Genomic DNA, 21,319 nt, shown 5'->3' on the forward strand with positions numbered 1-21,319 from the left:
GGTGGATTTTTTACCTTTTACTAGTGTAAACAGAATTTACACAGAATCTAAATTACTGGGCTGGGCAAACAAGATTAAGTGGATTTTAAAAACACATATAAGTGCCCAAAATTATTGCATAAAACTGTATGTGTTTAGTAACAAGTCTATCAATCATCTGGTATTTAAAGTGAGGATTATTTTGGGGCATGATGTGTTCACACACTGATAGAGAACATGAGTAAGATAGATAGAGAGAGAGAGGTGGCAGGAGGTAAAGTGAGGCAGCATGGGAGGGCCTTGTGTGTTTGGTATGAGTGTGTGTGTGTGTGTGTGTTTTGTGAGTGCTTTTTGAGTGTCATTCCAGACAGTGCGAGGGCATTGGAACGTAAAGTTGGGGTCAGGTGGCATGGCCTTTGGTCTGCTGCGCTCTGATTGGTCAGTGCACAGGGGGATTTGTGTGGAAATGCCTGAGCGGAAATGAAGGAGAGTAGGAATGTGTCTTGTCTGTGTGAAGAACACCATCAATCACTGCTGTCTCCCCCCTGTCTGCTCTGCTTTTACTGAATCTGTCACTTGTCAGACACGGTCACACCCAATCCAATTCTCATCACACACTTTTTAAAGATGCCCTACAATGTAAAACCCTGTGTTTACTGGAGTATAGCTGAAGTTTTGGCACATATTTTTTTTGTAGGAGCTCTTTGGCCTTACTTTCCAAGCTACTGAATTTCAAACGGTTCTCAATTTTAAAGGAGAACTTCGGTGTAAAATTAGCTTTTGGTGTAGTGAAACATAAAAAAGAGTACTTACCTTTGTTGTATAGCACACCTTCACTCTACAGCAGCGTTCCGAGATCCAGAAATTTTATTCCGTTCGTCCAAGTAAATTGATATGGTGTGTATGTGTAAGTGTGTGGTATGTATGTACATTTGTGTGTGTAAATATATGTATGACTGTGTGCCCATATATGGATTGGCACTCTGTCCTGGGTAAATGCTGTAGTAATTAATGTAGTCCTCCAGGTGGATGGTTGTTTCTGGTTGAGAGTACGCCGTGCTCTATTGGCTGCCTCTTCTCACTGGTGTGTGGATGAGTGCTGATTATGAATGGTTGTGTGTAAAATGTGTTAAGTGTAAATCTTTGGGGGTTCTAGAACGGTGCTATACAAGTGTAACTTCATTCATTTATAGTATTTATTAGAGGTGTCACGATTTCGATATTTTATTGAAATCGATCGAAATTATGTCATGGTCTCGATCCTTGAAGTCAAAAAGAGGATCGACGATCCCTCCCGCAGATGGCGCAGCACGCTACGCAAATGGCGTAGCACGCTGTAGCCGCATTGTGCTCAAAGAGCTGCCCTTTCTCCAGAGAATGTGGACATTTTCATCTTCTTAAAGAAAAACTTAAAAATATATAAAAATAACAGTTGTTTTGTCTAGCCTCAAATATGTTAATAGTGTTGGTACCTTAAGGAGCATCTTTCTCTCAGATAAAGTTAATAATATATCTTTATTAAAGACAAAAACTTGTCATTCTCAGGGACCGAAAAAGTCTTAGTCTTATTTTTCATGTTTAACTCTTATAGTAGGATAGAGTTCAGTTTGTTAAGGCTCTAATTGTTCTATTATTTTGTACATGACTGTTCCTGTATTTTTTTTATTATTTATTTTAATAGTGCACACTGCTGCTACCAAAAAAAAGCCACTAGATGGCATTACATATATATCTTAATTAAATTATATAAATTTGACCATTAGTGCCTAATGTGGTGTATTACAGATCACTTTGCATCACTTATATTAAGGCCACCTTTTGAAACAAAAAATGTAAATTTGTTGAATCAAACCAATGACTGACTATAGACTATTCTAAAACTGGCATAAAAAAAATCGATAATCGAATCGAATTGTGACCCTAAAATCGGAAATAAAATCGAATCGAGGATTTAGAGAATCGTTACACCCCTAGTATTTATTAAATCAACTGGACCCCCAAAATGTGTTCCATAACAGTAACATAAAAGTTTCAAGGCCAGGAAAGCAAACAGGTATCCATGCTAGGCTACAAGCTAACTCCAGCTGAACATTTAGCTTTTATACTATCTCTTCTCTACTACATTCAGTCAAAATAATCACTCAAAATAAAGCTGAGGCTAGAGTGTACCAAACATCAGAATGAAACTTTAAAAGCGCTGTGTGAAGAAGCCAAACCTAGGGAGATAAACACATGCTAGGCAGGTAGCAGGCTAAATGCTAACAATTGCTAACCAGCTTCAGCCTCTTTATCTAGCTAACCACAGAATATGCCAAGGAAAACACAGAAAGTAAAGCAAGATTAGCCAGTAAGACTAAAATAAATAATTGTAACTACAGTAATGACAGTTGTCTTGTTACAGTGCTATAAACAGAACTCTGATATGCTATGCTACACTGCTTTAGCTGTTAGCTGTGAGCTGTGAGCTGTCACTGTGAGGAAAAACAGCAGCCAGTCAGAGCAGACCCTGATTTCAACTGCTTACCTTAAAAGGAAAAAAACATGCTGTTTAATTCTGAGGTAAAATAACATGTTTTTAGTTTTTATAAGAAGTTTCAGTACTGATGGACGGTACTGAACCTGCTTACACAGTGTTTTCAGAAAGGAACAGTCGTATAACGGCTTGTTGTTGTGCAGCATGTCTTCTTATCACAGGCAGCACACAGCGGCAGGCTGGCGTGTGTGTTTCTGAGTGGGCTGGAACAGGAGGAACTGTGTTTGCTCATCTGTCTCAGCATGTGTGGGTTTGTTAGGCAGCCAGAAAGCTAAAGCAGACCCCCAGAGAATAGAATCACTTCACAGTGGGAGAACTAGTACCTCTTACTACAAACACAGTGAGGGTACATTCGTGGAGCTTTTTGTATTTTTGTGGTTTTTTCTTCTTTCAGTCAAAATCATAGAAAACCGACATTTTCTAACAAACCCTAGCAAATAAAAAAGCTGATTTAAGTATACTAAGCATTATTATGCCAAAGTGCACTAAAGTGTTCTTGTAGCCACATTATTATTCAGTATATTTAAAAATTGCTAAAATCTAACAATGTTTTTTGTACTTATTATACTTTAATTGTGTAAAAGTAGTAAAAAAAAAAGTCTTACTTAAATTGTGCCAAGTCTGCTTAACTGTACTAAAAAAATTAACTAAAACTATTTTAATCATATTTAAACATACACACATTTACAGTATAAAAGGGATTAAAAACATTTAATAAGAAATTAGAAATAAGGAATAAAATAGTAACAAAATATAAATAAAAGAAATACTAATTTTAAATCAACATTTAATATATATTAATTTGAAAATATATATGTAAAAAGAATTCTAAAAGACCATAAAAACAAATTGACACATAAAAAGTAAAGCATTTATAAAATCTAAAATAAAGAAAAAGAAGAATAATAGTAAAAGTGAAGTAAAATGATAAGGAATGATAAAATGAATAATAATAATGAACTAAGAACATGATAATCACAATATATAAAACATTAGAGTAAAAACATAAAAAAATAATAATAAATAAATACAAATAAATCAAATAAATTAAAATAGTAAAAAAAAGATAAGTTCATTTGAAAAACACATTTAAAACAATCACAGGCTTTCTGATTGTGATTAGAAACTAAAAGTTTAAAAGTTTAAAAAACTCTGGAGTGTAGCTCCCCCCACCCCCATCCCACAGCTATAGTCACCTACTCTTCTTCACAGATTATTATACTATATGTAAAATACTGCAAGCTATATTGCAATGTAAATCCCATCACTAGTGAGGATTGTGTGCAGTTCTAATGTGTATTGAGAATGTTTGGGATGGATGGTTGAAAGAAGGGGGTGGGCGATGTGGCCCTAAAATAATATCACGATATTTCATGATATTTTTGCGATAACAATACTCTTGGCAATATGATGAAACACTGAATTAAAATAACTATTTCAAGAATACACTACTGCACCAAAATGAATATGAAATTTTCTTATTTCATATATGATATGACATATGACACACCCTTAATTTAACTGAGATTTTAAAAAATTTAAAAATAATTTTATCAGATTTGTAACAGAAGTCAGTGATCCAGAATGTCGTGGGTACTATTTTTAATGCACTCCAAATATCTCCATATATCCAGGATTAAAGTAAAATAAATGATACTGGACAGATCTAATCTGTCTCTAGTAGATATTTAATGGGAAATGAGAACAGTGTGAATTTTTCTTTTGCTAAAAACAGTAAAAAAAAAAAGTAGTACCCTGATGTGATAATTAGGGGTGGGTGAAATGGCACAATATTTCAGGTTATAATATCATTCACGATATTAAAAAATTTTGGCGATATTATCGCGTATGATATGATATGGCACAGCCGTAGTAGAAAGTTGTCTCTGTTTATCTCCCTGAGAGCCTAAGTGGAAGTGGAGGATCTCAGAGACTCTGTCGGCCAGGATGGAGGTTATATTCGTGCTGCAGCTTGCCTGGGGTTTAAAACATTTTACAAGCAGAGTTTTGTGTGGCTGTTTTCCTGGCCTGAGGGAAGCTGCTCACCGCATGTGGAGAAGCTTTTAAAGCAGAGTGTATTGTTTCTGAGCAGGTAAAAGTCCGCCCGGCCTCGTCTTCTCTCGGGATAAAAGTGTTGGTTTAATTGGACTCTGTGTTTTCTGGCTGCTTGGAACTGCTGTGTTAATTTTTGCAGAAATCCGTGAACTCTACTCCGGGCCAGATGTGCTTGGTGAGGAACTTGCTGCACACTTTGTGAGCCTTCAATTAGTCTAGAGGAATAAAAGACATTTTCAAAGGCTGTAGCGCTGCAGGAGCAGTCAGGAGCTCTGAAACAGAGGGATTAAAGGATACGTCTGCTCGGGATTCAAGACGTGTAATTTCCTCAGGCGAACAGCTTTGTCAGATGCCGGGGAAGACTTCTCTCTTTGATTAAAATATGAGCAAGTTTCTCCAAGTAGAAACTGAAGATTTGATCGGTCATAGAAATATATATGAGCAGTTTGAGCTGATCTGAATCTAATGGTTCATTGAAAAAGTTAATAGCAGTTGTAAAAGAAGCTCTTGTTGGCAGAACGTTATATTCATTGAAGGCCTTCCTGGCCTTGTTCAAGTGTAAGGTTCTCCACCTCTTTACTGTACGCTGGTGAGACCCACTACTGTATTATCATCAGTAAACATGATGATGTGGCTGGAGCTGGGATTTGTAGCACAGCCGTTAGTCAGCAGTGTAAATAGCAGGGCGTAAGAGCACAGCTCTGAGGAGCTCTGTTGTGGACTGACCTACTGTGCTACAGTATGTGTGTTTTATTTCATTTACTCCATGTATAACCTTCCACAGATACATCTGATACTACACTCTTAAAATTAAGGTGTTTAAAGGCGTTTTTTTTTTTACACCTGTAGTTCATTTCTCTGGTCTGGATCAGTTGGATTAGTTTGTTTATTTGTAGCATTTTCTCCCTCTGTTTGGTTTGGTTTTACACAGGCATTAACCTAAACGCACCAAAATGCGCACCAATAAACCACGCGAGCAGGCTGTTTCCTCTGATTGGCTCTGATTGGACTTGCAGCGCAGATGTATACATAGTAAACTGAGTCACTCAGCTGTGAGTAGTGAACGCAACACAGAGTGCACATGCATGGACACAGTGTTTGTTAATAGCTGTGGTAATTATCGTTAATTCTGAAAAATGCGGGTGTCTGGTTGCTTTTTGTGGGAGTTCTTCTTCTGGCCACGTCACGCGTCTTTACAGACTTACGTCACATATACAGCCTCTAAAAGAGGATTCGGCTCAGTGTTACTGAACGCGAGCGGCTGGTGGAGCAATGGAGACTTCAGAAGAGGAAACTCAGAGCTCAGTAGATCATTCACTCACAGTAAAACCAAAGAAACGAAGGAGTGAAGTTACTGACTGAGCGCACTCTCACTCTCTCTCTCTCTCTCTCTCTCTCTCTCTCTCTCTCTCTCTCACTCTCTCTCTCTCTCTCTCTGACTGAAAATAACCTGGAATCGGAGTCATCCGCTCTGAAAGAAGACCGCATCACACCCTCCCAGTTTAAAATTATTCTCCTGCTCAGTGCAATTACCCATTCTTACCAGCACGTTTATTTGTAAAAATAAATAATTTCTACATTTAAAAATTGGATATTCCTTTAAACCCACAATTTCCACAGTGGAAAATAGTGTATTTCTAAAAACACACATCATTCTTGGCACCAGTAACTGGTATTTGATGTTTAGCCATCTCTGGAGGAGGTACTTCAACACATAGTTCACACAGCTAGTGATTCTGATGTGTGTGTGTGTGTGTGTGTGTGTGTTGTATGGGAAGAGCTGCATGTGCTTCAGTGCACGAGTGCCCCCAGCTGTGTTTCTCACATCACTAAGGGGCGTGTGAGCTGCAGATTACAGGTTAGGCTAATGGCGGGTTTGGAGAAGCCTCATCTCGCTAGATCACAGTGCAGCAGCGTCTCTGTATGACTTTAGAGAGCATTATGGAGAATGAGCTGAAATGAAGCTCTTGGAAGACTAAGCACCGGCTCCTCTTTCATCTTCAGTTTTCTCATGTGGATTTCCTCGTGAGGATCAACTGCAGAAGGTGTGCAGTGCGGTGCATCTCAGACCTAATGCTCACAGTGTTCTCAGGCCATCCTGGCCATCACTCTATCCTTGCTTTTCTAAAGCAATCAATGGAATAAATATATGGCAGCATTGCAGTACATTGACGGTTGCTACATGATTAAAGAAATAAAAAAATAATGTAAGAAACATCAGAAATAAGTATTGTAATGCAATCACTGTCAAATAAGCAGTCGGAGTAAGAGTTGCACCCAGAAGGAAGTGTCAGATTGCAGTGCCAAGTCTGAAAAATATACTAGTGCATCTCAAACAATTAGAACACCACTGAAAATATGTATATAGATGTATTTCACACAGAGTGATCAATTTGAGCATTTATTTCTTTTATTGTTGATGATTATGGCTTACAGCTGATAAATCCAAAAATCAATGTGTCAGAAAATTTGAATTTTATTTGAAGGCAATTGGTACTTTTGGCAGTGTGGGCAGTGTGCCAAGTCCTGCTGGAAAATGAAATCCACATCTCTATAAAAGTTGTCAGTAGCAGAGGGAAGCATGAAGTGCTGTAAGATTTTGTAGGAAAACAAAACTGCACTGACTTTAGACTTGATAGTAAAACACAGTGGATCAACACCAGCAGATGACAGACATGTCTCTACAAATCATCACTGATTGGTGGAAACTTCACAATAGAACTCGAGCAGTTTGGACTGTGTGTCTCTCCACTCTTCCTCCAGACTCTGCTCCCATGATTTACAAATGAAATGTAAATTTTACTGATGATCAGTGATGATACTCATACTAGTTTTACACCAGACCTTCTGTATGTCGGTTACATGACAGGTCATTGATCTTTGCTTTGACCACATTGTCTTCACACACTGATTTGTTGGTCGTCTTTACCAAGACAAAAGCCTGGCCCACTGCCATTCTGATGCACTAGACACTAAGTTTCATTCCTGTCTTTTATTTATTTTTTCCATTTTGTTTTTATTATGAGTGTATTAAGGAATGCAATAATGCAATTAATCTTGGAGCTGGTTCGGTCACATAGAGCTCTGAAAGAAATTAAGAGAGCACTTCAGTTTCTGAATCAGTTTCTCTGATTTTGCTATTTATAGGTTTATGTTTGAGTAAAATGAACATTGTTGTTTTATTTTATAAACTACAGACAACATTTCTCCCAAATTCCAAATAAAAATATTGTCATTTAGAGAATGACAGAATGGCAGAAAATGAAAAATGGCTGAAATAACACTAAAAAAAGATGCAGAGCTTTCAGACCTCAAATAATGCAAAGAAAACAAGTTCATATTCATAAAGTTTTAAGAGTTCAGAAATCAATATTTAGTGAAATAGCCCTGTTTTTTTTATGCATCACAGTTTTCATGCAGCTTGGCATGTTCTCCTCCACCAGTCTTACACACTGCTTTTGAATAGCTTTATGCCTCATACTCCTGGTGTAAAAATTCAAGCAGTTAAGCTTGCTTTCATGGCTTGTGATCATCCATCTTCCTCTTGATTATAATTTGGTAAAATTAAAGAAACTCATAATTTTTAGAGAGTTGAGTTAAGTTGAGTTGCTATGCTATGTGGTGTTAAAAGGTCAGTGTGTTACATCACCCCCTCCCCCGTATGCAGTTCAAGGTGGGCTTGAGACACAAGACGTCAGGACAGCTGTTCTCCTTCAGAGACGGAGCTGCAGGAGATCGGAGTCGTGGTGTCTTGTTGTTCAGTTGAGGGAGGATCCCTACAAAACAGGAGCGCTCTGCTCCTTTATATGGTAGGGAGTGTAAGTCTGGCTGTGTGTGTGTGTGTGTGTGTGTGTGTGTGTGTGTGTGTTCTAAGAGCCAGAACATGCTGTTTCAGAGTGGCTGAAGACCTGGGCCTGATAAGAGCAGCTCCAGGCAGCTGAGCTTCTGTTTATTTCCTCCTCTTTCAGATCACTATCGGTCAGTGCTCTCTGTCTCTCTCTCTCTCTCTCTCTCTCTCTCTTTCTGAGGCAGCAGAAATCAGATCGCTGAGTTCCTCCTGGTCCAGCTCTTCTGACTTCAACTTTTTTGTGGTTCTTTCAGGAGCGCCAGCGGCTGGAGACCATCCTGAACCTGTGTGCGGAGTACAATAAGGGGGACGAGCCGGGCATGGGTTTCTCTGGTTTGGTCTCGGGTGAGGCGCCGGGCGTCAGACGGCCCTCCGTGGACCTGGCCGCTGCCACCTCGCTGAGGATGGCTCACAGACAGCGGGAGAGTGACGAGGACACTGTGAGAGAGGAGTGCAGCAGTACTGAGAGCACACACCAGGAGGTGAGGACCGCACACAGCCTGCAGAACGGAGACAATGCACAGGTCAGTACACCTTTGCCATCATGTGCCATCTTTAACCCGGGCCATTACATTACATGTTTTTTCATTCATTTAAAGTGTCTAGTTGTGGTCTCTTGTATGAATGAATGTCATTTGAGTTGTTTTTTTGTGGGGGAAAAAAGTGCTCAGATGATGCAAACATATTGTCTCTGATTGGCTAACAGCACTGCGAGACAGCGAGACAGTTAAAACGGTTATAAAGGTTTAAAATAAAAAGACATTTTTACACTAATAACAGTCTTTTTTAATGTCATATCCTACTTTACAACACGTGTAATAATGCCCTGCTAAGTGCAGTTCAGACACTGACCTAGTCTTAGAATCTCTCAGAGTAAAACACCAAATCCACCGGAGATCCTATTTAAACCTATAGTTACTTACACACAGAGGTGGGTAGTCCAGGTCCAGAAGGTAAAAATTCACCCCAGTTGGAGGAAGAAATAAAGACAGGATTACACACATGTACGTAGGCTTTAGGAACAAATGTATACAAATTCCTGTTTCATGAGAATCAGTGGAGTCCTGTATCATCTAATAATAAGTTCACCAATTGTGGTTGAAAATGTGGTACATTTTGTGGTTCTTTTTGTTCTTTATGTTCTTTAGCATGCATATGCTGCATATACTTACAAATAAGAGCAGGTAGAATCCATGAACATTGATTATTTTAATAATTTGTAATTAGTTTCACCTTAAAATCTTCTCCGCATGTTCTTTTTAAGCTTTATAAATGAGCTGCTTGTAGTTTCCTATAAGTTCTCGAGCATGGGTGTCTTAAGGATTGATAAACAGCGTGAGGTTTGTTGTTCTTTGTCATCTAGAGTGCTGAGAATTTTGTATTTACATCTGCATGGTGTACATGTACAAGTTATTCTAAGCTTTATTAACTCCTTTATTAAGATTATAAGGTCCACTGTAGATTTTTGGAAAATAAAAGGATTGTAAGTGTGCTTTATAATGTGAAAAATACAGTACATAAAATACAGACTTATAATCCGGTGTGCCTTATATATGAATTTTACCAGTCAAGTATTAAGGAGCAGTAAAGTCTCTAAGCTAAAGTACAGCATTATACAGGAGTTTCAGTTTAGGAGTATTAGTATTAGCATTAGCCGCTAACCACGCGAAGCACTAGCTCTTGGCCGTCCAGAGGTGAGTATTATTGGCCTTTAGCCTAGTGACTCATCCAAATAAGTCAGGAGAGAAATCTGTGTAGATTATCATCCAGCACTTGTTTGACTTGTCTAACTCTTCTGAAATGTTTTTTTTTTAAGAATTACAGTTTTGTTGACTTAGCTTAGCTTTACAGCTGAGAACAGAGTGCTGAGAATTTAGTATTTACATCTGCATGGTGAACATGTACAAGTTCTTTTAAGGTTTATTAACTCCTGGGGGTTTTGAAATATTGAGGCACAGGTGTTCTAGGAATTGATTCATTACTGTAAGATAGTTTTTGTAAGATAGTCCTCTAATGACTCGAGTAAAATCACAGTTGTATTTTTTGCACTTTTCTTTTATTGTAACTTTCTTTTACCTGTAACTTTGTCTTCTGTGTTTTCTGTGTTTATGTAAAGCGTGTGAAAAGTGCTCTACAAATAAATCTGCCTCGCTGTATAATCCAAGCATATGTCTGAGAGTTATTCTGAGACTTCTGTTAAATTGTGTGTGTGTGTGTGTAGGTGGAGGAATCGGGGGTCTTGGGCGGTGGGTCGGTGCTGGAGCTGGGTTATCTGGAGGAGGAGCGGGTGCGAGTGCTGGCGAGGGTTGATGAGCTGAAGGCCCGAGTCACAGAGCTCGAACAGCAGCTTCAAGAGTCCAAACAGGAGGTAAAACACACACACACACACACACACACACACACATACACTCTCATGCCCGGATCAACCTTCAAACACAACTCAAGATCAGATCAGACAATTTACACAAGATGCCGTATAGGCCACTCAAAAATAACACATGGACATCTTTTAACAAACGCTGAAATACCATCTTGTCCATCGTGGAACACCACACTAACTATGAAACACATCCTCATCGACTGTCCAGCCCATAACCATATAAGAAAATTTTACTATCAAGAAAATAACATGAAGGACCTTTTTGGAAAACAAAAACAACAGGAAAGATTTTAAAGTTTTTATCGGATATTAATCTTAAACATCAAATTTGACACATATGTAGTGACTTATGTAATATTTGAATCAACTGTACTATATCTACACATATAAAACCAAGTTTATGCCACAAATAGCCTAATTTTGTGCTGGAGTGGCAATAAAACCCCAACAACCAACCAACTCATGCCCGGATCAGACTACACGATTTTAGCCCGATTTTGACCCGCACACATTGCGTGTTTCGGATTCGAATTTCAGTGTCGTGAGCGACAAAGGTCGTGTAGTGTGACACAGTCAAATATCAATAATTTGACGTGAGCGACAGCGTCGGAGCGTCTGACGGAAAGACTAGCATGTAAGAATTTTTTGTATTTTATCTCCTAGTTTGACACATGCTGCTCCACGACGCACTCCCTGACTCTGACCAATAGGAAGAAAGAGCGTTCTGTGGCGCACAGATGTAAACACAGGAAAAGAAAGCAGGACGGTGCTCCTGTAGTTCGTTGGACCAGAGAAACAGAAAAATAATCTAATAATCATCTAATACCATCATCTTTACCATACCTTAAGTTCTCTCTGGAGTACAAAAAGCATGTAATGTCCATTTGGGTCACCCAGGAACCCAGGAGCCTACAGTCGCTTTTCCCTCTTTTTTTTAGTTTCTTCAGCACAAAAGCGCTTCCATCACGCAAAGGGCTTCTGTAGGCATGATTGTCAGATTCTATGCTTCTCCCCCGCGATGAACTACGAACTCACGCGAGGACACGGACGAGGATTGGTCGCTGACTAACGTGTAGTGAAGATAAAATGAAGATGAAGATAACAGCTTAATCTGACATAGTGAACATTGTGAGAGGCAAAAATGTTGTGTAGTCTGAGCTTGGCATCACACACAGATTGGTTTGATGGCTTGTGATCATCCATCTTCCTCTTGATTATATTCCAGAGGTTTTCAATTTGGTAAAATCAAAGAAACTCATCATTTTTTTGGATGTATTACTTGCTATCTACATATTTACTGTATTTTATAAATGAACAAAATGAACAAAACTGTATACTCAAAAGCACAATTTATTACATGTACCTGCATTAAAAGTACTCTTGTATATGCTGTGTGCAATTACTCACTCTCACCAGAGGGGTCTCCAAATCCCCAAAATGGAATTGTGGAATGTTGTTAAATATCAGAATCATTTAAGGATGGGTTCTGCATTATAGAAAGCAATGTCTTCAGGAGACACAGATGTTCTGATGTGTGTGTGTGTGTGTGTGTGTTTCTGTGCAGGCGGAGATGGAGAGGGCTTTGCTTCAGGGGGAGAAGCAGGCAGAGCTGGAGCAGATCGAGGCTGAGACTCAGATCATCGAGCAGCTGCAGCACAAACTCAACGAACTGGAGAGCGCCATCCAGAGGGAGAAAGACAAGGTACAGCGTGCACACAAAACAACACACTCAAAGCTTAAAGAAAACTCACTATAAAACTACAGAACTCATTTCACTGGCTGTAAACTGTAAACTTTAGTACTCTGAAATGAAAATGCAGGTAGAGAAATATTACATGAAAGTGATATTTCAGCCAGAAAACAAATGTACACAACTTTCCACGTTGCCCAAATTCATCGATTTGCAAACCTGCATCCAGTTTGAGTTTAAAAGGCAATTGACTAAAACTGGTACAGCCGTCACTGTTCAATACACTCATCAGTCGATGCACACCCCTGTGTGTGTGTGTGTGTGTGTGTGTGTGTGTGAGAGCAAGAGAGTGGTGTTTTTGCAACTACAGATGCTAGAGGTAGTGCTAGCATTAGCAAAGCTCACTATCGCACATGTCAAAAACAATAACCAGTCTAATAAGTATAAGAAGATTATAAAACACACTGGATGTTAATCTACACAGATTTCTCTTCTAAAAACTGTTTATTTAGGTGAGTAACGAACTTCTGTTTATTTACTTTAAGCTTAGATTTTTAATGTTCTAATTGTCTAAGGGTGAGTTTTTTTTTGTGAACTTTCTCCAGCGCTAAGGCTGGGTGCAGCAGCATTAGCATTAGCCACTAACCGCATCGCTAGCGGGACGTAAATGCGGGCAGCGGATTATAAGGAGCACTGATGATTTTAGGGTGATATTAACCACTGCTAGCACTGCTGGAGCAGCATTAGTATTAGCATTAGCCGCTGACCAGCGCTAGCTCTTTTGCTGTTCAGAGGTGAGTATATCGAACTGTAGCCTGTGCGTTTAGCATGTTAAAACAAGCTACATGGGACAAACTGCTAGCTAATATCACCCTGGCTTACCGGAACACTCAGGGTTCCTCAGTGTAGCGCTGTGTAGATTAACATCCAGTGCCTGTTTGACTTGTCTGACTTTTTTTTTAAGAATTACAGTTTTGTTTATTTAGCTTTACCGCTGCTGAATAGAAGCGGTAAAGCTGGAAATAGACCAGATAATAGATGTTTATTGATGGCGCGCCTTATAGTGCAAAAAATACTGTAACTGAAAGAAGTGTTTAAAATCATATTCTGTTAAGGCCTGAATTGAATCAGTAGCTAGCTTTTATATAATAATAAAGGTGTAATATATGCGCATAAGCTATCGTTATTTTTTATCTACATACACTTTGGCCTTGAATCTTGGCTGTTTATTGGAATGAGGGAAATTTGTGTACATTTTTATTTGTGCTTTTTTATAAATTACCATTATTCTACCATTGAAGCTACCATAGCTGTATTTAAGCTGTATAGCTCTTCATATGACATTTTTTGGCACTTGGAGTTAAAAGTTTGCTCTGTCCAGCTAGAAGTATGTATGTATGTATGTGTGTGTGTGTATGTTGGTGTGTGTGTGAATGAAATGCTGGTGAGCCTCTCTGGACTGAACAGCCTTCTCTGGTCTTTGACATTCCTTAAAGGCATGCTATTCTCCAGGATGGCCACTCCAGACCTATGCTGGTCGCTTTTGCCATCCCCAGGTAAAAAAAAAAACAGACAATAAAAAAAGGGACGCAGTTTTAAAACTAGCCAAAACCTCCATTCTCCATTATCACATTATCTGGCCATCTCCATCAGAGGATCTGAGGAGTTTAGTGTTTCATTGGATTGTTTTAAGTCAGAATTAGAGAATTAGTAGCTTGGCAAATCATTGTTCATGAAGGCAACATTCGGTTGAGGTGAATTTTGGATTCTTTTGGTCCCTCATCAGGTCCTCTACACACAGCTTGGCTTCACTAATCAGCCTCCATTAACCACTAACCCACTCATCGCTCCACTCCGCACTCACGCCTTCTCTGCTGCTCTCACTGTGTCCTCCTGTCTCTCCCTTTCCCTCTGTCTATAAGGTTATTAGCTTAGCACAAACTCACAGCTCTGGGATTAGCATGGTGGCTTTAGTGGTCAATGAAACTTCTTATATATACAGGGTTTTCAGGTGCACTTCGGCACTTGGGCTTGTTTTATTGTGGTAATTCTTATTCGTTCTTCTCGCTTGTGGTTGTGGTGGTTATTCTTGTTAGCTTGTAGGCTGGTGGTGACTATTTAGACCTTTAAAGTAAGAGTGGGACTTCTGAAGCTCTGTGAAAAAACACTTTGAATGTCCTCTGTTTGTCACACTTTACCTTTTTAAAAGAAAAAGCGTGTAAAAGAGTGTAGAGGTTCCTGAAGACGTACCTTTAAGGCTATTAGCTTAGCGCAAACTCACAACTCTGGCATTAGCATGCTAGCCAGTCCTTTGATAAAGGAACAAATGCTAATGCTAAAGCAGTTAGCTCAGCTAATGTTACAATCACATTTATTCAAGGATAACGTAAAAATGAACTTAAACTTGCTGTTTGTCAGCTCCCTTGCTCGAGTGGTTTAACAGTATACAGCTCTGGAAAAAAAAGAGAGAGCACTTAAAAATGACGAGTTTCTCTGATTTTACCAAATTGAAAACCTCTGGAATATAATCAAGAGGGAGATGGATGATCACAAGCCATCAAACCAAACTGAACTGCTTGAATTTTTGCACCAGGAGTAAAGCAGCATAAACTTATCCAAAAGCAGTGTGTAAGACTGGTGGAGGAGAACATGATGCCAAGATGAATGAAAACTGTGATTATAAAACAGGGTTATTCCACCAAATATTGATTTCTGAACTCTTAAAACTTTATGAATATGAACTTGTTTTCTTTTTTGTTTTTTTTTTACAGACATTTCTCTTTTTTTGCAAATAAATGCTCTAAATGACGATATTTTTTTGTTGGAATTTGGGAGAAATGTTGTCTGTAGTTTATAGAATAAAACAACAATGTTCATTTTACTCAAACATAAACCTATAAATAGCAAAATCAGAGAAACTGATTCAGAAATTTAAGTGGTCTATTCATTTTTTTCCAGAGCTGTATATACAGGGTCTTCTGGTCTTGTTTTATTGTGGTAATTCTTATTCGTTCTTCTTGCTTGCGGTTGTGGTGGTTATTCTTGTTAGCTTGTAGGCTGGTGGTGAATATTTAGGCCTTTTAAAGTAAAAGCGGGACTTCTGAAGCTCTTTAAATGTCTTGTGTCTTGTGAGTGAAGAGGTTCCTGAAGATGTATCAGAAACCGTGAATCAGTGCTTTGTGAATAATCATATCAATATGAGTTTCTGAGGCATGAGACACATTGTAAAGAGCCGCACCAGCAGGAAGGATGAAATCACATTGCATGTGCAGCTTTACAGTGATTAGATTAGAGCCAATGTAGCTTTAAGAGAGTGAGAGATTTAGCCACCACCCAGCCCAGATACGATTATATCCTTACAGCCCCTGAGAACACATTTTAATGTATTGATTGTTTTTTTATTAGTTTAATACTAAACTTAGGTGTTATGTGAAATGTTCAGCAAAGTTTGAATAAAAAAAACAAACACTTATAAACATTTAGACAAGAACAACTCCGACTGAGCAACTGCTTTTGAATGGACAGAAAATGAGTGACAAAAGAGAGAAATATGTTTAGCTTTGGCATGCTTTAGCTAGCTGATGCTTAAATAACTCAAGTTTAGAAAATATAAAGTCTTGTATCTGAAAACACACAATCGAGTTAATGGTTTTAAGAGTATTTTTACTGTTTTGAGGCACATATTTCAGATTTCTTTCAGCCAAACTTGTTAAACTCATACCTACAGTAAATAGTTTACATGTATTTTGTCATTTTAAAGAAAAAAACAATTTCCAAACTACAATTTTACCTTTTTAATCCAACAGAGAACAAATACATTTACCTCAGCAGTGCTATTTTAAGTATCAGTTTACATAAGCAGTTCTATTCTAGTCATAAATGCACCTCAAATGTTCCTCTGTGGTGCTATCTAACTCATATGTGAGTGAAATTTAAACAGAGAATGATAAACAAACAAATGCTAAAGCTAGGGCAGTTAGCTTAGCTAATATATTACTATTATATTTATTTGAGTAAAATATAAAAATGAACTTAAACTTCCCTTGCTCGAGTGGTTGTACAGGATACTTTTTTTGGTACCACTTTAAAATAAGACTACCTTTATAAAGGGTTTATAAATGGTTTATAATTACCTAACTATAAACTATAAACCATTTATAAACCCTGTATAAAGGAAGTCTTATTTTAGTGGTACCCTTCTTTTTTTTTCTTCAGTCGCTTTTTGGTCGATTGCCAAATATTCTGTGCATTCCTAAAAGTTGCACTTTTTGTTGTCTCTGGAGTGTTTTTGACAGTTTTAAGTACTTTTTTTTTTTACTGTTTTTAGCAAAAGAAAACTTCACACTGTTCTCATTTACCATTATATATCTACTAGAGACAGATTATATCTGTCCAGTATCATTTATTTTACTTTAATTCTGGATATATGGAGATATTTGGAGTGCATTATTATTAGTATTTTAACATTCTGGATCTCTGACTTCTTCTACAAATCTATGAAACGTTTTACGTGTCTTCATGATAGTTCATGTGCTGCCTCTGTTTACCTGACTGAGTTTGACTCTATGAATTGCCCTACTCTGTCCAATGTGAGCGCACCAGTGTTTTACCGGCTCCTCGTATTCTTTAAGGATACAGTCTTCTCTACTTTTTATTGGGTTTTGGTCACATTTGACTCCAGCACACAGACAGAGTACTGAGAAATGTGTGTCGTGATGTGGCTGGGAATGTTTTATTCATGCGAAAGATGGAAAATGCATGAATGTGACCCGTATGCATTCAGGCATGTCGATGTAGAAGCTAGACTGATCTAAGAGACTAACTTCTAAAGGTTACCAGAGTAATGGTTTGACTGTTGTCGCAAATCTTTCTTTCTGAAACGAAAGAAAGGAAAAGCTTCCTATCAGCCAGCTTATGTTGATCGCCAGGCTTTAGGAAATAATCCATTTAATTCAGCCATCAGACTGAGGTGGCGCATCATCACGCAGACACCAGTGAGACACTTCAGCCGCAGCCTCTGGCTGAGACATGCCTGAAGATAGAAGCCTGTTCGGCCCTGTTGAAGGCCTTCAGTCCTGTAGTCCTGCTGTTTAGGCCAGTTAACTCCCACATGTACTGTTCTGCCTTGTCGTCCATTTAGTGTGAATAGTTTATGTTCTAATAAATGCTGCTGTAGCTGTTAGAGATGCACTGAAATAAAAACAAAATTGGGCAAAAGACTAAACAAAGACTGAATACAGAGGTTTTCATTATTAACCCTTTCAGACCTGAATTACGTCCCAGTGATGGACAAATTTAAGAATGTTGTTTTCTATCTGTAATGTATACAAAATAAGACACTACAATTCTAATATAAAATTAGTAGGGGTGCAGGAAAAAAACGATTCGAGCTCAGATCGCGTTTCAAACATTGAACGATTCAGAATCGATTCTCATTTTCAAAAAAATAGATTTTTTTTTGCGGGTGCAGCTACTGTCGTGCGGAGCTTTAAAAAAACAAAAAAAAAAAGGTTTAAAAAGCTCCGCGAAACAGTAGCTGAGCTCCACGGTACAGTAAAAAAAGATTCGCGCGACAGTAGCTGAGCTCCGAGGTACAGTTAAAAAGCTCAGCGCGACAATAGCTGAGCTCCACGCTACAGTTAAAAAGCTCCGCGAGACAGTAGCTGAGCTCCACGGTACAGTTAAAAAGCTCCGCGAGACAGTAGCTGAGCTCCACGATACAGTTAAAAAGCTCCGCGAGACAGTAGCTGAGCTCCACGCTACAGTTAAAAAGCTCCGAGCGACAGTAGCTGAGCTCCACGGTACAGTTAAAAAGCTCCGCGAGACAGTAGCTGAGCTCCACGCTACAGTTAAAAAGATCCGCGCGACAGTAGCTGAGATCCACGGTACAGTTAAAAAGCTCCGCGAGACAGTAGCTGAGCTCCACGGTACAGTTAAAAAGCTCCGCGAGACAGTAGCTGAGCTCCACGGTACAGTTGAAAAGCTCCGCGAGACAGTAGCTGAGCTCCACGCTACAGTTAAAAAGCTCCGCGAGACAGTAGCTGAGCTCCACGGTACAGTTAAAAAGCTCCGCGAGACAGTAGCTGAGCTCCACGGTACAGTTAAAAAGCTCCGCGAGACAGTAGCTGAGCTCCACGGTACAGTTAAAAAGCTCCGTGAGACAGTAGCTGAGCTCCACGCTACAGTTAAAAAGCTCCGCGAGACAGTAGCTGAGCTCCACGGTACAGTTAAAAAGCTCCGCGAGACAGTAGCTGAGCTCCACGCTACAGTTACAGAGCTCCGCGAGACAGTAGCTGAGCTCCACGGTACAGTTAAAAAGCTCCGAGCGACAGTAGCTGAGCTCCACGCTACAGTTAAAAAGCTCCGCGAGACAGTAGCTGAGCTCCACGGTACAGTTAAAAAGCTCAGCGCGACAGAAGTTGAGCTCCGCAGGACAGTAGGTGAGTGTCACGAGACAGCAGCAACAGGACAGGGAAAGTTTTTGCTCTTACTGCCTCTCCCTATTAGGCTACAGAGGGGCATGTAGTGTCGTGTTACGGTGTTTATTGTTGCGCCGCTAAATTATGGAGGATGAAATCCAGAAAGAAATCCAACCGATTTGAAATAATCATGACCCCAAGAATTGATTCTGAATCGAATTGTGGGATTCCCAAAGATTCACAGCCCTAAAAATTTGTACTGGGCGGCAGTTTTGCATTTTCTCATACTGCTATACCACTAGGAGCCACTGGAGCACCATGTAGAACAGCACCACCAAAGAAGGAGCTGCAGCCTTGTGGAGTCAAACCACAGTCTAATGCTCGTCTAGTGCTATCCTGCCTGTAGAGAGAAATGAGATCGGCTCCTGCTGCCGTTTCTACTGTAGGAGTGTTTTTATTTGAGTAAAATAGAGCAGTAACTACAGCCCTTTTAAATATATTAATACTGTAGCTTGAAAGATGATCTGAATGGATTTTTTAACTGAAGAAGGAAGAGATTTGTGGCTGATTGTAATACTGTAATGCCTCTAATGGCTTCAGTAATAACATATTGTGAATTGATATTAAACTTGTGTCTTACTTGTGCAAAAGAGCTTTTGAAAATTATATTTCTTTGAATACTTCATAATAATTTTTTTTAGGACAATTTATAGCGTTTATGGAACTATTTATTAAAATATTTAATTTTGTAAAGGGAGCCGTGTTAAAGTTGTCGGCGTATCTCTTTTTAAGGTCTCTTGTTTAAATTCTTCAGCTGTTTTTCTGATTTCTTCATATATTGTTTAATTTTGTGGGACAAAGTAAACCCCATAGTAATTTAAAGCCTACTCATGCACAAAAATAAAATAAATAAATAAGATAAAATAAAAATACAGTAGAACTGCCAGAATCTTAAAAAAAATACCGTAATATGCTTTTTTGGCCATACCGCCCAGCACTATATAAAATAAATCCAATCAACTAGAAATTGTATTCCTAAACATGATACAAAAATGTTCTAAATCAAAAGAATCAGTATGAATTAGCTTGAATGTTTTGGCCTCATTTGAAGAACAATTAATTTACCTCAGCAGTGCTATTTTAAGTATCGGTCTACTTAAGCAGTGCTATTCCAGTCATAAATGTACCTCTGTATTGTTATCCAAATCACAAGTGAGGGAAATTTACACAGATAATGGCAGCTAGTCATTGAAAAACAATCAAATGCTAAAACTAAAGCGGTTAGCTCAGATAATGTTACAATTATATATTTATTCGAGGAGAGTGTAAAAATGAACTTAAACTTGCCGTTTGTCAGCTTCCTTGCTTGACTGATTGTACAGTATAATTTATTCGGTGTCTCCCTTATTCTGCTGAACACATAAAAACTGTTTTTATGCCATTTTCAGCACATATTCAGATATTTTTGGTTGCCAAATATTCAGTGCATCCCTAGTAGCTGCAGTTTTTGTTGTTTTTGTCTCTGGCCAAACAACTCTGTCGTCATGTCCTCCTCTAACCTCAGATGCTTGTGCATGGCGTGGATTTGAGCAGTGTTCTCTCTCTCTCTCTCTCTCTCTCTCTCTCTCTTTTCTCTCTCTCTATTCCTGGACGGTTTCTCTAGGAGAGGGCTAATGTTGACACCCAGAGGGAAGCCCTGGAGAGGCTTCAGGATGCCTACAATGAGTTGAAGAGCCAGCTCCATAACTGTCCTGAGTCCCTACGGGAGCAGTTACAGGATCAACTCAAAAGGGTCAGTCTCGCTCGCCCCTGCAGACACCGGGACTGCCAGCTGTGCTGCTGCCCATCACCTGAAACAACCCTCTGAGGACCCAAACACACCAACTGCACCCCCTTACCTCCTGCACCACCTGATCTTATACAGTACAGGCCAAAAGTTTGGACACACCTTCTCTTTTTCAGTGTGTTTTCTTTATTTTCATGACTATTTACATTGTAGATTCTCACTGAAGCATCAAAACTATGAAAACTATTTTATGTACTTAACAAAAAAAGGTGAAATAACTAAAAAAAAAAAAAAAAATATATATATATATATATATATATATATATATATATATATATATAAATATTCTAGTTTCTTCAAAATAGCCACCCTTTGCTCTGATTACTGCTTTGCACACTCTCTGCATCATTCTCTCAATCAGCTTCATTAAGAGGTGGTCACCTGAAATGAAAAGTTTTCCAACAAGGAGTTCCCAGAGGTGTTTATTAGCACTTGTTGCTCCTTTGCCTTCTTCACTCTGTGCTCCAGCTCACCCCAAACCATCTGGATTGGGTTCAGGTCCGGTGACTGTGGAGGTTCAGCTAATTTTTTGTTAAGTACATAAATCTCCACATGTGTTCATTTATAGTT

At 38.8% G+C, this 21,319-nt stretch overlaps 1 protein-coding gene across 15 annotated transcripts in view; it reads left to right on the forward strand.

Moving 5' to 3' along the window:
- Positions 1–21,319, forward strand: part of phldb1b (pleckstrin homology-like domain, family B, member 1b) — a 171,998-nt gene that overhangs the window by 100,522 nt on the left and 50,157 nt on the right. For 13 of the 15 annotated variants that reach the window (XM_049467221.1, XM_049467223.1, XM_049467224.1 and 10 more), the window contains 4 exons: positions 8,669–8,938; positions 10,636–10,782; positions 12,359–12,496; positions 20,567–20,695. In XM_049467221.1, the coding sequence (XP_049323178.1) occupies positions 8,669–8,938; positions 10,636–10,782; positions 12,359–12,496; positions 20,567–20,695 (684 nt within the window). The remainder of the gene's footprint in view (positions 1–8,668; positions 8,939–10,635; positions 10,783–12,358; positions 12,497–20,566; positions 20,696–21,319) is intronic. The other 2 variants (XM_049467229.1, XM_049467236.1) reach the window with 1 other exon arrangement.

Source organism: Astyanax mexicanus, chromosome 18, assembly GCF_023375975.1.
Source record: "Astyanax mexicanus isolate ESR-SI-001 chromosome 18, AstMex3_surface, whole genome shotgun sequence".
Taxonomy (NCBI): Eukaryota; Metazoa; Chordata; class Actinopteri; order Characiformes; family Acestrorhamphidae; genus Astyanax; species Astyanax mexicanus.